This window comes from Grammomys surdaster, unplaced genomic scaffold (genome assembly GCF_004785775.1).
Source record: "Grammomys surdaster isolate TR1022 unplaced genomic scaffold, NIH_TR_1.0 317, whole genome shotgun sequence".
Taxonomy (NCBI): Eukaryota; Metazoa; Chordata; class Mammalia; order Rodentia; family Muridae; genus Grammomys; species Grammomys surdaster.
Window position 1 is genome coordinate 1647821 of NW_021604736.1, and position 16003 is coordinate 1663823.

Genomic DNA, 16003 nt, shown 5'->3' on the forward strand with positions numbered 1-16003 from the left:
CAGAGGTAATTCCAACTCTGCTACTTACTAGGTGAGACCTTATACAGGGTTACATCTAAGTGTTTCTATATTTCTTGCTTTGAAAAGAGTGATAAAACCAATATATACCCTCACGGATGAATTAAGAATGAAATCATATAATGAAGGTAGAAAAGTAAAAACATGGATTTATTTCATGCTGTCCTTTTGTACAATGTAGTTTCAACAGCATCGTACAATACCCTGCCCTGGGGCCTCACTAAAATGCAGATTACAGTCCCAACTTTTAAATATTACAACTGGGATAGAAGAGGACAGTCTGCATTTCTAACACCTTGAAAGCCACTTTGAGAGCTGGAATGGCTTGGTTCCTCACTGTGAAGTAGCATATGACTGATTACTGGCAGGGAAGATGTTACAAGAATCCACTGACTGTGACTGCTGGGCACACAGGTGTCAGTCATTGAGCACCTAGGTTAACCTATAGACATATTGACCATGTTGCCTTGTTTCTTAGAAAATAATTCAAAGTACTGGTATGTGCATATGATTGGCCTTTAGAAAGATAAACATAGGATGTGGTGGTGATGTAGCTCAGTTCATACAGTGATTGCCTAGAATACACGAGGTCCTGGACTCGATCCCTAACACTGCAGACTCCAGATGTGGAGGCACACACCTGCGGTTCTAGCACTTGGGAGTTAGAGGCAAGAGGATCAGAAGTTCACAGCCATCCTCAGTTATATAGTGTGTTCCAAGGAAGGAAAGTTGGACTTTTGAGATCTAAACCATCTGTCTGTCCCTCCCTTTCTCCTTCCCACTCTCCTGTTTGTCCTTCCTTCTATCCACCCATCTGGTATGTGTGTCTGAATGAAGCCTGTATCTTCTTGTTGAGACATCTCATGTTCTAGAGGTGTACATTGCAGACACCAACACCTTGGTGTCATGAAGCCAAAGCCATGCTCTGCCTGTGCCTTGAGTTTTCATACCTGAAGGTTGGTCAGAGCTCTTGAGAAGCTGTCCCACTGATCTTTCCACTACAAGCCCCCTCCCCCATTTTTAGGCACTACAATCTCAGAGTTTTATCACAAGTACTTACACCACTGTGTCTTTTTGTCCTTTCCCATTCTTTTATCCCATTGGATGGTTTCATTCTTCCCTTGTCGCTTGCTTCCTGTATGGGGCTTCCCCACACAGCCTGTCCCTGCTCATAGCAGTGTGTCCTCTGACACACTCTGACTGTCTCTCTATGGAACAGCTCCTGTGCACTGTGTGGTAAGCAAGTCCATTCCATCTCTGATTGGGGTTGACTTCTGACATCTCTGTGAACTAATACATGCCATTATTGCCTTCCTGCTGAAGATGGGAGTCTTACCCAAACCAGCTTTTCCTCACTCAGCAGCTCACTGTCCTCTATTGCAAGGATAAGAATCCTTGGTAGCTATGCCAGTTTGGCTGCTCTAACATAGTCCTCCCAGTAGGCTGCCTTTATGTAGAAGTTCTGGATGGAGGAATCCTGAGCGAGGTGTTAGCAGGGCCACACTTCCCTGGAAGCCTATGGGGAATGAATGTATCATTCTTTTTCTCTCCTAACTCTAGTGATTTGCCCACAACCCTTGACATTCCACGATTTAGGAATGCCTCCCTGTGTTAGGGTGGAAGCATTTCTTGGTGACGTATCTGGTCCTTGTGCCTCCTATGGAAATGAGTCTAGGGAGATGGCGGCAGGACATGCTGTGAGGCAGAAGAAAGGGCCCACACTACAGCACATGAGGAAGATTGCTTTTATATCTTATTTATTATTTTATATTTTTATATGTTATTTAATATTTCCTATAAAAATAAGACTAACAGAAGTGAAAGCCAACATAAACCTTAACAGTCCATCCCTCTTCTGCCTCAACAGGATGTGGTAGTGCCTTGGTTTAGCTGTTTGAGAAAGTGTAGACACTGAGTAAGTCAGGTCCTGTTTACTTTCAGTGAAGGGAAGACTGAGCTCACAGCAGGGACTCCAGGCTCAGTTGTTTAGCTTGGGCATCAGTCTTAAGGAGCATAAGTGCTGGAGAGATGGCTCTGCCCGGGGAGCATTGGCTGCTCTCCCAGGGGACCCAGGCTCCACTTCCAGCACCCACACAGTGGCTTGCAGCCATCTGTAATTCCAGTTTCAGGAGATCTGATGACCTCTTCTGGTTTCTCTATGAGCTGTGTGTACATGATGAACAGACATTCATGCAGGCAAAACACCTATACACATAAAACAATAAAACTGAAAAAATGTAAACAGAAAGCAAGTTCTCCGGGCTTGTGAGCAGTGTGTGGCCCAGCATTTGAGTTGTACCTGCAGGGAGGAAGGAGAGGAGGAACAGCCTTCACTGTGGATGCCTAGACATCAGCGGAGCCCATGTCCTTTATTTCTGGAGTTGTCTGGAAGCAAAGGGATACATACCTTCTTCATGGAGAGGAAGTCCTAAAGCTCTCGCCATCTTTGAAGAAAAGAGTTCAGTACTGGCCTTTGGTACTCTAGGGCATTAGTGCTTAGTTACTGAGTAACTAAGTTGCCACTAGATGTTTTAAAGACAGTGAACCCAACAGTGCCTCCTCCTTGACACCCCCCCCACCATGAGAATACAAAGGGGAAAAACAGTGGGAAGCCACACTACCGTTTTAATATAACTTTCTCGAGTTGTTAGGGACAGAGCCTAGGTCTTATTATCCATAACATGTAGGTTTGCTTATCCATCCTTAGTATGTCAGTTAAGGCAGGGGTCATTGTGAAAAACAGAAAAAAGAGAGAGAGAGAGAGAGAGAGAGAGAGAGAGAGAGAGAGAGAGAGACATTGATTTATTCAGTGTGGCCATGTTGGGAAAAGGAACAAATAAAGAGTTCTAGTGAATCTGCCTCCCCAAGTCTATCTTTGAGGTCCTGAGGCTTAGGTTTAAATAGGAGGTAAGAGATATGCATTACTAAGTATTTCTGGTCAAGGTGCAATCCTGCCCATAACTAACTGTCTCAGCTCCAGTCTGTCCTGCAAAGCAATTGGATGGATTGTCAGGACCGTGTGAAACAAGTTTGTCCTCTGTCCGGCCCCAGGTTTCAGAGACACACTTTCCTTCTCCTGTCATGAGATCCTGGGGAAATTTGTTCCAGTAGTCCCGTAGCCAAAGGCAGGGGTGCAAGCGACGATGATTCCTAGAATGTACTCACTCCTGCTGTTGTGGTTACACTGCCACAATGTTCTTTTGATTGGCTGGACTGAGCATGTGGTTCATCCTGAAGGGAACACTCCTCCTCCGGTGCACAGAGCACAGGATGAATGGAATCCCTTCTTGGGCCTCTGAAGAACTGCCTCTACAAATAGTGGATTTGGTAAAAATAATTACAGATATATTTGTAGAACAGCACAGAGGACAGTAGATGCATTTCTGACTAATGGATGTGGCAGGGTCTGGAGGTCAGAGTGGACCACTCAGCACACCCGGATGTGCCTTCAGCAGCCAAAACAGCTGCGACTTAAAGAGTTCAGGTCCTTCCCAGCCATGTTCTACCATTCACTATAGCCCCCTTCTTCATGTCATACTTGTGAAAACAGGCGGTCTGGGGAGAACTTGGGAAGGACTGGGAGGGTCGGAGGTCATCTTTGTGAAGAAGTACACAGTTCTGGTTGTTGTACTTCTGATAATTGTTGAGAATATGGAAAGTTCTGTGAGAACTGTGGTGAGCAGGTGTTGTCACCACTCAGCATGGAGGAGACTAGACCACAAAGCACTCACCCATTAGCCTTAGGGGGTTTAAATGAGAGTCAGGGCACCCAGTATAACATCAGCCACTGACTAACTTCATAAAGGAGTTCTTACTGTTTTCTGTGGGGAAGTTAAAGAAAGCACACAGAAATGCCCCTTAGCTGAAGCCTGTCCTGTGATTTTCCGTAGTTTGACCTTGCTCATTAGGTTACAGCCTCAGAGCACACTAACTTCCTTATCATGCTCTGACTGTGTGTGACAACCTGATGTTATTGATATTCTAGAAGGCAGCCAAGGTACAGCTCAGCCTTTATTTCCTAAGTGGTGATGTTCTTGGGTAGTGGTAAACATTGGTGCCAAGGAGAATGGGTTTCCAATCCCGGCTGACACTCACTGTGAGTTAGGGAGCAAGTCACTTAGTCTCGTGACGTGCCTTCTCACTGTTAAGGTGGGTCCTGTAAGCACTTAGGGTGGTCATGAACATTCAGTGACATGACGAGGGAGGACAGCATCCTTCCCACTGAGCTGCTCAGTGTACGCTGTCATATCAATATCATGTCAATATCGCCTGTTCTGTACTTCCCAGACAGCCTTGGAAACTCAGATCCTTCTCATCCGGCCTGTAAGACCTCTGCCTTTTTCCCCTCTCTACAGCTACTGGCCTTCCTGCAAGGACTCTTCACTTTCTATCACCATGGTTATGAGCTGGCCAAGGATTTTGGTGACTTTAAGACACAGTTGACCATCAGCATACAAAATGTGAGTGGGGGCAGGGACAGAAGAGGGAAGCAGGAGAGGGTATGTTTGCTGCAGAGCTTCCCCTCTTGCATTGGCATGAGGTGTGTGTGGTGGGGTCTTGCCTGGGCTCAGAGGACAGTGGGGATCTGACGTTTCTAGAATGTAAGATTGGCCCAGGTCTAAGCACCATTTCTGTTCCTGGAAGAGTTGCTGTTGGTTATGTGTGTTTTTCGTAGCACTGCCAGGATTTCCTTTGGCAGTGGAAATCCCAGCTCAGCCCAGCCCTCCCTAGCTGCCTTCTGTGCAAGCAGCTGCCTGGCCACCCTAGGCCTTACGTGAGTGTCCAGGAATAGGAAAGGGAGTTGGCCTCAAGCTCAAATGATATGTTCTTGTCTAGTTCTTAGCAAGACTAACAGGGTGCCTAAGCCAGTGCCCCCCAAATGCAGTTGCCTTCTGGCTTGAACATGGGACCTTTGGGTACAGAGATGTTTAGGGTGTTTGAGTCATAAGTCATGGAGGAAGCTCTCTTCTTAAACTTTGTGATTGACCACAGGTCTCAAGGTACTCCTGTGTAGAAATCAGATCCAGCTATTTCTGCATAACTTCTACTGCATGGCCTTTAGAAGTCTGGAGCTTACGTGGTTCTTTGTTGATTTGGAGAACAGGAAGTTGAAGTATGTCAGAAATGGTTTCATGAAGCATTATCCCAGCCCTTTTATTCTGGAGATGAAACACAAGTCCCCATACATGCTAGGCAAGCTACACTCCAGTCCTAGGGGTCGTCTGAGGCTTTGAAATAGAGATTCACAGGCAGTAAGGAACTTATTGCCTCTGAGAGGTTGAGCATGGAGTGTGGTGGGCCATCGGACCATGATGCAGCTGCATCTGGAGGCTTTAGGCTGTGCCTCTGGGGTTCTGAATAGGCCTGGGTAGAAGCCAAGGGGTTTGAGACTGGTCTTACTGAGGATCTGACCATCCTTTCCTGAGGATGCTATCTGTGAACCATCAACAAGCTCTTTCCCGCAATTGGGACAGTGAGGGCCACAATCCTAAAGATGTGTAGTGGGTGGACCACCTGAGTCTCACTGTTCTGGAATGCTTATTTAAATGCTCTCTCCTGGTCCAAGAGTTGCCACCTGCTCTTCAGGAGATAGGCTGAGTGTTTGAATGCTTTCTAAATTTCCTCTGTGATCTTGGTAGTTGCTGGAGTTTGAGTCATTCAGGTATGGAACTGGAAAGCAAAGGTATACTTTTGCAAGTCAATATTAGCCCACTTCCTGGACCATTGAATGCCCCTTATTTGCTTTTCAGTCTAAGGCTGATCTTCTGAATTATTAAGAGATTTCTGTTTTTCTTCATTTGATCATTTGAGTAAAATTCCTTTCATCACAGACAAGAAACCGCTTTGAAGGAACCAGATCTGAAGTGGAATCGCTGATGAAGAAGATGAAGGAAAACCCCCTTGAGCACAAGACCATCAGCCCGTACACCATGGAAGGATACCTGTATGTGCAGGAGAAGCGTAAGTGTGCTGACTGGCAGGACAGGCTGCACTCGCAGCCTTGGGCAGGCTTTGCTTCTGGAGGTGCCTGCAGATCTGTGTCCACAGTCTTGTCCACCTCCAAGTGATCTGCTCTGTGTCCTCTGTGCTAGGGTTTCTTCCTACTTTCGCTCTCCTTTTGAACCTCTGTGGCTCAGTGTGCTTGTGCACCCCACCCTGACCACCTAGGCATTGGAGCTCTGTCTTACATAACACACGGTCTCGAGTGCCTTTGTATTTGGTGATTCTAGTTTCAATCGACAGTAATCATGGATTGGGCTCTTTTCTTCTTAATTCCCCTCACTCAAATACTTCTATTTTATGCAAAGTCAAAACAAAAATGAAAGGGAGGAAGAAGGCCATCTTCTTGTAATGCAGTTAAGGGAAGAAGTGCTGGGGCTGCTACTTGAGTGCAGTTTTTAGTAAGGACTCACAGTTTATACTTTAGGCCTGTGGGAAGGCTTAGAGGGATGCTACCCAGGGTAGCACCTCTAGGTGCCAGGAATAAGACATATTCAAAGTTCTTTCCCCCATCCTCCTTTTCCATCCATCTGCACATCTGTCTGACCATCTGTCCATCCCTATCTTTCCACTGCCAATAAAATATTAAAATTCACATTTCACTCACAAGCTATAATCTATTAACTGTACTTACCTTGACATCCATACTGTCTAAGACAAAGCACTTCTGGAATCTTCCCAGTGTGTAGTCACTGGAACTTCCCCCAAACTCTGAGAATGTTTGGCATTTTTAAAATTGACTTTAATGACTTAGTGTAAACGCTTATGTATTGCTGTATGTGTATGTGTGTGTGGGTGCCAGGGTATGCATACACACACACACACACACACACACACACACACACACACGTTCTCATGGGTATTTATGTGTGCCTGTACATGTGGTGGCCAGATATTAACCTCAGGTTGTGTTCCTTAGGTGACATCCACCTTGTAGTTTTTTGGAGCAGTTAGCCTGAAGTTCACTGAGTAGGTTTGGCAGACTGGCTAACAAGCCCCAGGGATCTGTCTGTCTCTACCTTTCCAACTGTGCCTCAACTAAACCTGGCTTTTAAAAAAATGAATTTTTAATTGATTAATTTTTAATGTGGGTTTCTGGGATCTGACTCAGATCTTCATGCTTGCAAGACAAGCACTTTATTAACTCCTCTGTCTCTTCAGCCCCAATGTTGCTTTTCCAGGTTAGTAAGTGATATCTAATACTTATATCTGGCAGCCATGTGAAACCATTAGTAACTATTAAGTGACTGCTCACTGTATTTACATGGCGTTGTTACTTTTGATCATTTCTATTGTGTGGTCTCTGTGAACATCTAAAACCAGTATCGACTGAAGTCCTTGTAGGCCGATGATGCCTTCTTCCTCGATTAGCACTTTGTTCTTGAAAATAAAGGAATTGGCCAGGCACTGGGTATCGTCAGAGACTGGTGGCCTTGGTGCTGTGATGTCGTCCTCTTTCCTGAAGGAGAGTTTTGAGACATTGCATTTAGCCTTTTAGTCACTTCCAGTCTGGATCTCTAGTGTCTCTGAGGTTTCCATGTCTGCTTTTCAGATCTTTTTGAGTCCTGCTGGAATAAAAATTAGGGGTTTGGAAGTAGGTCAGAACCCCAGAGGTTAGGCACTGGGCAGCTGTGTGGGAGGTATGACGTCATTGGCCCAGACAGAAATGGTGATTGACACTTGGAAGAACACTTCTGTGCTCTTTCCTCAGGCACCTCAGTCAGGGAAGAGAATGGAGATTTCAAATGGAGGTTGATGGTGGGAGTGTGAATCCATTTTCCCAGAGAACCCATACTTCCCCTGTATTTGAAGACTCATTGGATATAGTGTTACTGGGAGGTCGGGATCCTGTCTGTCTGTGTGGGGAAAGCATTGTTTAGGTTTCACTTTCAGCCTTGGGATCAGATTTCTCTGTTTCAGTCTAGCTGTGCAGCATCACCCCCGGAACAGTGTCAGGGTGGATGAGAGCATTATGGCTGAGCCTCTCGGCCCAGCTCTGTGATATGTCAGTTAATGATGTGCGGTATACCATGGATGCGTGCAGACGGTTCATAGGCAACGTTCCCTTGCAGGTCACTTCGGAACTTCCTGGGTGAAGCACTACTGTACATACCAACGGGATTCCAAACAGATCACCATGGTTCCATTTGACCAAAAGTCAGGAGGAAAGGGGGTGAGTGCACTGGGAAAATGTCTCGATTGGTTTGCTCAACGAACAGGTAACAATCATGGTATATGGCTAAGAGTCCAGCATTTCATTGTAAAACTCTTTTATTTTGTTCAGTAATTCCAGGGGGCCTATTTCCCTGAAAATGGTTGGAATAAGCGTTGTTAGCTTACTTACGTAACTATAATTAAGAGTTTTTATTTTACATGTACACATTATTAGGTGTGTCACACATCAGTGACTTACTAGAAAGTCGTGGTTGATTGACATTCTGTGGGACTGATTTATGCCTCTTCTGCTGGATCCTGTGGACAGTTTAGATAAATCAGTTATTTCTGTGTAACAAATTAGTCCTAAACTTTGCCACTTTTAAAATCATACCAGATATGTTAATATTTCTGTATAGCCTTTGTGGATGGGAACTTGGGGAACATTTGATTCAGCTCAGTTCAGTCTAATAGGAGTGAGGATGGGAACTGTGGATCTGAGAGCTTAGGGCTGGCCAGACATAGCTCCTTCCTCCTCCAGCCTTCTCTCTCCTTCCTCCGCCTGCCCCTCTTCTTTCTGTGGTCTTGGACATTGGGGATGGGAGATACTCTGACTGTGTTTTAGAAGAGACTGCCAGGTTAGGTCAGGTTCCCTGGCACTGCTGTTGGTAGCTCCCTGCATTCTCCAGGGTTCTTCCCTTTAGAGAACTCCTCTGCCTCAGACAGTTGTCTCTGCTGGCTTCTTGATATAGAGAGGACCTGTGTCTCCCCTGGCTAGTCTCTCCTTTGTACTCTATATTTCGTCATGTCCTAGGATAGATTTTTTTTTTAAGCTGATAGCTTGGAAGTTTTTTGTCCACCTTGGATTTATGGTTTAATTCAGAACTGGAAAAAATGTCTTTAGTTACTATCTTTGAATTTTGCCTCTTCCTAATTTTTGCTAATATTTCCTTGTGAAGATATTTAACTGTTATAATATAAGAATATTATGTTTTTCCTCTTCTGCCCATCCCTTTTTGTAAGATAGTCTCACTTTGTAGCTTAGGCTGGCTTCGAACTCAAGTGTAGTCAGGCTGATCTCCAGCCCCAGTGGTTCTGCCTCTCTCCTTAGCCTGTATGCATTTACTCTTTTTGAATATCTGGAATACATTTTGAGTAATTTCTCTGGTTCTATCTTTGGTTTAAGTAGTTCTTTGTTTCAATTGTGTCTGATATTTTGGTAAGTTAGTACTTTGCTAGCCTATGCCTGGCCTTCTATGGGCATTTTTGTGTACTGGGTTGATTTAGTGTTTGGAGGACATTCAAGCAAGGAAGTGGAGAGAGCTCAGGCTCGGAGACTAGACATGCTTGGGCTAGAGCTGCACACTGCGCTGCTGTGCTTTGTGCTGTCTTCAAATCCCAGCTTCTCTTCCTGGATCTCTTTCACTTCAGTGACAATAAAGAGTTTTATCAGCATCTCTGTTCATTCCTGGTATACAGGTAGTAAGACAGCCCCATTATTATTATTATTATTATTATTATTATTATTATTATTGGCAGAGATAGTGTTGGCTTACAGATTATTTCAGGAAAACACACATGTAAACAGACAGAGATAGAAGAGAGTATTACAAATTATACACAAGTCACTAGGTGTTTCTTAGTTTTCATAGAAGCAAGCCTGCTTTGTTTGCAATGGGTCATGGTCCTTTCCTACCTGTCACTCCTTCCAGAAACCAGTGACTGGATTATTCTCCTACATAGATGTGGCTTCAAGATTCACATCTTGCATGTTTCCAAGTGGTTAATGAACTCAGTTGCATTTCTCAGTTCCTTTCGTGTTATTACTATTGTCAGCGAAGGGTGGGGCTTTGTACAGTGCTCAGTGTTTGGGTATCTAAGGACTTCTGTGAGATCTGACTGGGGATCAGAGAGGTCAATTTTAAATTTATACCCATGAGTTCCAGAGTGAGTACACTTACTTCCTAGTATGGAGTTAGAACCTCCTGATTCTGAAGCCAAATCTTTTTGATGCCACTGCGACCTAAGTTTTCCAGGAGGAACTAGAAGCACAAATGTCTAGGGGTCTGGAGGTGAAGTTCTCACAGTTTGGGCACATCACCTTTCATTTAGATTGTATTCCTTTAAAAGTGCTTACTCTCCTTTCTACTCCAGCCTTAGGCTTGATTTTCTGAGCAGATTTGCTCCATCCTCTTGAGACCAGACCTCGTGTTTGGTTAAGGATGTGTCTGAATCCCACCCTCTAAGAGAGGCACCCCCACCCCCAAAGCCTGTAGTAGTCATGCCAGGCTTTGTCCCTATCCCTGGCTACCCTATATTACTCTCCTGATCCTTACACGATGAAGTCAACATTCATGCATCACTAGCTCTCCTCAGCCTCCTTCTCCCTTTTTACCTCTTACCATGGGCTTCTGGCTACACTTCCTTCTCTCTGTCTGTCCTTTGTGCTAATGTCTGATGGTACTTTATAGATCTTTGTTACCCACTCTTTTTTTCATGGCCCTTAACCTAAGCTTGTATTATTGAAGCTAGCTATCTGAACATCATCAAATTTCTTACATTTGGGTGAGTACACTCATCAGCTCATCAAAGGACAGAGCTGGAATCATGTAGTTGAAAGAGGTTTAATTGACTTTATTTTCACTTCTAGAATTAGGCATTACTATTTCAAGAACTAAACAAGTGTTGTGGCAAGACAAGCAGCAGGCATTAGTTTTAAGGCAGAGGAAGGCTTAAGAATTCAGAAACAGAACAGAATAATTGGTGATTTCAGAGTGGTTTCTGTGGTCTGGGAGTACAGCTCAGTGAGGAACTCTTGCCTAGCATGTAGGGGGCTGCAAGTCTGGCCACAAAATTACAAACAATGATAGCATGAAACTTACTATTATTTTATAAAGAGGGTACAGGGGAGTGAAGAGTGGAAAGTATCCAGTTGGTTATATCAGGCTAATTTAGGCTACTCCATGTGTGTGCGCACACGTGCGTGTGTGCTTCTGTGGAATAATCGAGGCAGAGAGAATTTCAGTTTTCCTTGCTGATTGCAGTAAGCCTGTTCGATCAGTTGGACTGTTCTCTCTCATTTCTGGTTTTCTGGGAGATAAGCAGCTTAGTTTGCTGATGGAGAATATTTGCTTGGGTGACTCCAGGTTGAATTTCAGTCTATTTTTTTTTCAGGTCCAAAGTCGGACCTTAGTCTAAAACAGTGACCCCTGTGTGATGCTGGGTGTCTAATCTAAGCTCTCTCATATACCAGGTAAAGATTTTATTGCAGAGATAAATCTTCAGCCCTTGTCTTCTGAGGTAGATTTTGCTAAGTTGTCCAGACTGATCTTGAATTCATATATCCCAGACTGGCCTTGAGCTGATGATACGCCTGTCTTGGCTTCCCAAGTAGCTGAGATTACTAAGCAACATCGTGAAGTTTTTATTTAACATATGTTTGAATCTTACAGAATGGGTAAAGATAAATTCTCAATCTGAGAAACTAATCTTTGCTCTCCAGTAAGTAGGTATAGATAAAAGGTATGTGGACAAAAATGTTTTCTTCCTAGGGCTGTGTTTGTCTGCTTTGCTGATTTTAGTGGGTGGTTACATCCACCGTCTGAAGTTACACCTCATCTTAGTTGGCAAGGCAGGTAAATTTGTTAATTTCCCCCTTTTAGAAAAACAATGGAGAAACAGAAACAGTAATGGATTCCTAGTGACAGGAAGAAGTTACAGAGAGCTCCTGCTGTGTTTCTAGGCAGTCAGTGGGTTCTGTGAGATTGTCACACTCCACTCACACAGTGGCACACTACCTAGTAGAAAAACCCAACTCTTGATATGCACAGCACACACGAATACTCATTCTTAATAAAAGACTTACTTACCCTGTGTCTGCATTTACATAAGGTTACAGAACACGAAAACAAACCCGTAGCAGCAGAATGCAGACTAGTGGTTTCTTGGAGGTGATCTAGAAGGTGGGTGGATCACCAAAGGGTGTGTTTGGCAGGCAGGGGTGGGGATGTGGAAAAAGTTTATCTCAGATTCATTGATAGTTTGATAGCTATCGACGGATGCCACAGTAACAAATTGTACACATCAAACATATGCAGTTTATCACCTCTTATTCATCAATATTAAGGTGTTATATGTTGAAGACCTTTTCTATCCAGGACCCAGGTAGGCTCAAAAGATACAAGAGTAGTAAGCAAAGACCACAAGCCTCTGTCCTTAGGGTGCGTGCCGTCTTGTCAACTTCCGATCTTACTTGAAGGGAAGACCTTGTTTTATTCCTCGTCTTCCTTAACAGACAGTTTTTGCTATGATTGGTACCATGGGGATGGAGAGGTACTTGGTGTCATGTGAGCACTTCTTAGGGATCTTTGACCTGTGTTTCCTGAAGAAATGATGACTAACCAAAGACCACAGACCGTCAGTTAGGAGGAGATTGTGGTCTTTATCTCTTGTCACCTCTGCAAATCAAATCTGATTGAAATAGTAGTATCAGATGCGCACTATGTAGCAGCAACCATGCTCTCTCTACCTGTGCTAACTGTATCCTAGGGCGTCAGAGCTTCGCTGTAGAAGATGCTTGCTTGAGAAGCTCGGTGGTCAGCATTCCCTCTCCATAGGTTGTGAACACACAGATTTGAGAAGTGGAAGTGAAATCCTGTCAAAGTGCCATGCTAGTCCTAGAGGGGAGCAGACCTGCCTTCTGGCCTCACCTTGACCATCTGTGTGTTCCCACTAGGGAGAAGATGAGTCTGTCACCCTCAAATCCTGCACACGACGAAAGACAGACTCCATTGAGAAGAGGTTCTGCTTTGATGTGGAAGCAGTGGACAGGTAAGAGGCTGAGGCATTCTTTTCAGGAACAGATGTTACTATATTTGGATTTCTTTCCTTTCCCTTCAGTTCCAGTGTTTGTACCCCTGCCCCTCACCCCACTCTTCTGTCCAGTTGGAACTCGATGCTGGGTCATTGCGGAAGGTCAGTTCAGCCTCCTGTTGTTTAGTTCACGTCTGAATCACTAGGTTTGTTTGGTTTGACTTTAATGCTAGTCTTCCATGCTCAGGAATGTGTGCTATGTCTCCAGGAGGTGGGATAGATATTTAAAGAAACTAGTCTGTTTAATATGATTATATCAGGTGTTTTGGTTGTTTTTCCTTAAAAAAATTAATATAACAAATAAGAATTGAGAAAAGATGAAGTTTTACTCAAATAATTTTTAAGGTTTATAATTAATTTTTGTGCACACTCAGAAAAGACACCACTTGCTTAATCAGCCAAAGATAAATAGATGGGTAGATAGACAGACAGACAGTGAGTTTGTGTGTCTTCCTGCACATCTATGGTTCTTTCATTCAGATGCACACATGGTGCTAGGCTTGTTCAACAGCATTGAAGACACTTATTCAGCAATTCTTGGAGACACTTTCTATGGAAGTGGATTCTTTCAGTGGAATCCATCTGTGGAGTTTATCTGAGCTGCCTGTTCCAAGTCAACAGTTTTAGCACCAGGGCCCTTAAACCTCACTGCAAGACCCACACAATGCCAGGAAGTCTCTTTCTTAATTAAAAAACCAAAAAAACCAAAAGAACCAAAACCAAAAAAATATAAACAACAACAACAACAACCCACCACCACCTCTATGTTACTTTCTGGAGCTACTGTATTTTCCATGTCTTTAGAAGACTGCCTAGGTGTTACTTTGGGGACAGTTAAAATTCTCCTGGATGTCAACTCTTGATAACACATCCAAGAATTTTCCTTCATCATGCTCATAAAAAAATCTTTGCAGGCCAGGCATGGGGTGCCCCCCTATCACACCTCTTCAGAAGATGAGGCAAAAGGATCTCTTAAGCCCAGGAACTCAACAAGACTGGGTTGTTAGTAAGACTGTGCCTCCAAAATAGAAAAGGGCTGGGAGAGGCTTTGCAGGTAAAGTTCTGAGCCAAGAGTGTTTCATACTCAGCATGCTGAATAGACCAGGGCATTCCATTTCTTCCCAGAACCTGTCATGTTCCTCAGTAGCTTGATGCAGATGGTGTTGGAAGGATCCAGGATGAGACTGTTGAGTCTCCACTGAGGAGCAGGTGGGTTGATAGGAGTATGAAGCCTTTCCTTTTAGTGTTTCTGGTGGACTTCATGGATTAGGCTACAATTCAGCATTGCTTTTTGCCCTTTTTGTTTGCCTCTGGTGTGTTATTGACTGCTCACATACACACAGTGTGAGGTGGGCCAGTAAAGAAACTGTGAACATGATTCCTCCACTATTAAGGAAGATTTTTATTGTAGATATATAGAGATAATGGCCAGAGGTTTCTAGAAGAGTCCAGAGCAGAGAGAAAAAGTAGACTGAGCATCGCCAGCAGACTGGACATGGCCAGGGCTAGGGAAGTGGGAGAAAAAGTGTGGCTAGTAAGATAGTAAGACAGGAGGACATAGAGAATAGAGCATAGTGAGAGCAATGGGAGAGAGAGACATACACAGAGACAGTCAGTCAGTCAGTCAGTCAGTCAGACAGTCAGACAGACAGACAGACAGACAGTTAATAGTGTTCTAAGGAGGGTGAGTAGCAGGACTAGTGGGAAGGAGACTGGGGTAGGAGCTCTAAAATGTATAACAGGTACCTGTGATACTAGGAGAACCCCCAGCCCCCACTGGATGGGCTTTGATACAGAACCGTAGGTTATATCCTTTGATTTGTTCTTTCTGCTAGAGTCAGGGGAAATGAAGCCTCTTGGTACATGGGAACTGGTTTTACAAGTTCCTGAGGAATGGTTGCTTTTATCTAACTACCAGAAACCTCCTATAGTCCAGGCTGAGCTCCTTTCTGACATTTGGACAGCCTGAGACCTGACGTTGGATAAGAAGTAAAAGGTATTGTTGTGTGCTAAGTGGCACCTGCCTGGTGAGCTTTGCTGTAAATCATTCCCACCCCGTCCTTTTCACCAGTGCCTATCAGCAGGGAGGAGCTGGTGCTAGATTCTAGTTTTCTAGACTATGCCTACTCAGAATCCTCTGCTTTGCTTGCTGTGCCACAGAGGCAAGGGTCAAAAGGCAAGTTAGGACTTAGGAAATGGATGCAAAATAGGAACCGACAGAGGGGTTGAAATGTTCCAAGTGTGTGTTATGGGTAGACTAGATACACTACTATATAATAATTATGTAGTAGCTGTTAATGTGGTAATTTATGGAGATGCAAGTTTAATTTATATTATATAGACTGCAAAAATAAGGTGTGAAGTATTGTGACTCTGTAATATGTGGTGTTAACGGTTAGTTGTAACTGTCAGCTTGGCACATTCTAGATCAACTGAAAGAAAGCATCATTGAGGAGTGGTCTAGATTAGGCTGGCTTATGAACTTGTCTGAGGGGGCTGTCTTGATGATGTCAATTGATGTGGGAAGGCACAGCCTTAAAGTGGATTTGGATCCTTGACTGTATAAAACAGATAGAGTGAGCTGAGCGTAGCATGCATGTGCTCAGCGCTCCTGGCGTCCACACCTGGACGCCATGTAATGAGTTTGTCTTGAGCATCTAGAGCCATGACTTTCCCACTACTATGGGATGTAATCTGGAGCTATAAGCTAAAACAAATCCTGTCTCCCCTGCGTTGGTTTTGTTCAGAGCATTTTGTCACAGTAACAGGAGAAGAAATGAAGACAGGCCCTGATTCACCATAGCTGGCATCCTAGTTAACAGGGAGCTACAGATGCAGAAGCACGCATACCTGTAGAGAAACGCCCCATGATTGTGAAGACAGAGAACAGCGTGAGCATGGTATTCAAGTAAAGAAACACGAGGCTGCTAGTAATCCACCAGCGGGGAAGGAAGGCATG

At 44.1% G+C, this 16003-nt stretch overlaps 1 protein-coding gene across 2 annotated transcripts in view; it reads left to right on the forward strand.

The window, feature by feature from the left end:
* The window catches only part of Arhgap26 (Rho GTPase activating protein 26), a 387278-nt gene that overhangs the window by 121232 nt on the left and 250043 nt on the right, over nt 1-16003 (forward strand). For both annotated transcript variants that reach the window (XM_028777886.1, XM_028777885.1), the window contains exons 7-10: nt 4374-4478; nt 5850-5979; nt 8091-8191; nt 12908-13002. In XM_028777886.1, the coding sequence (XP_028633719.1) occupies nt 4374-4478; nt 5850-5979; nt 8091-8191; nt 12908-13002 (431 nt within the window). The remainder of the gene's footprint in view (nt 1-4373; nt 4479-5849; nt 5980-8090; nt 8192-12907; nt 13003-16003) is intronic.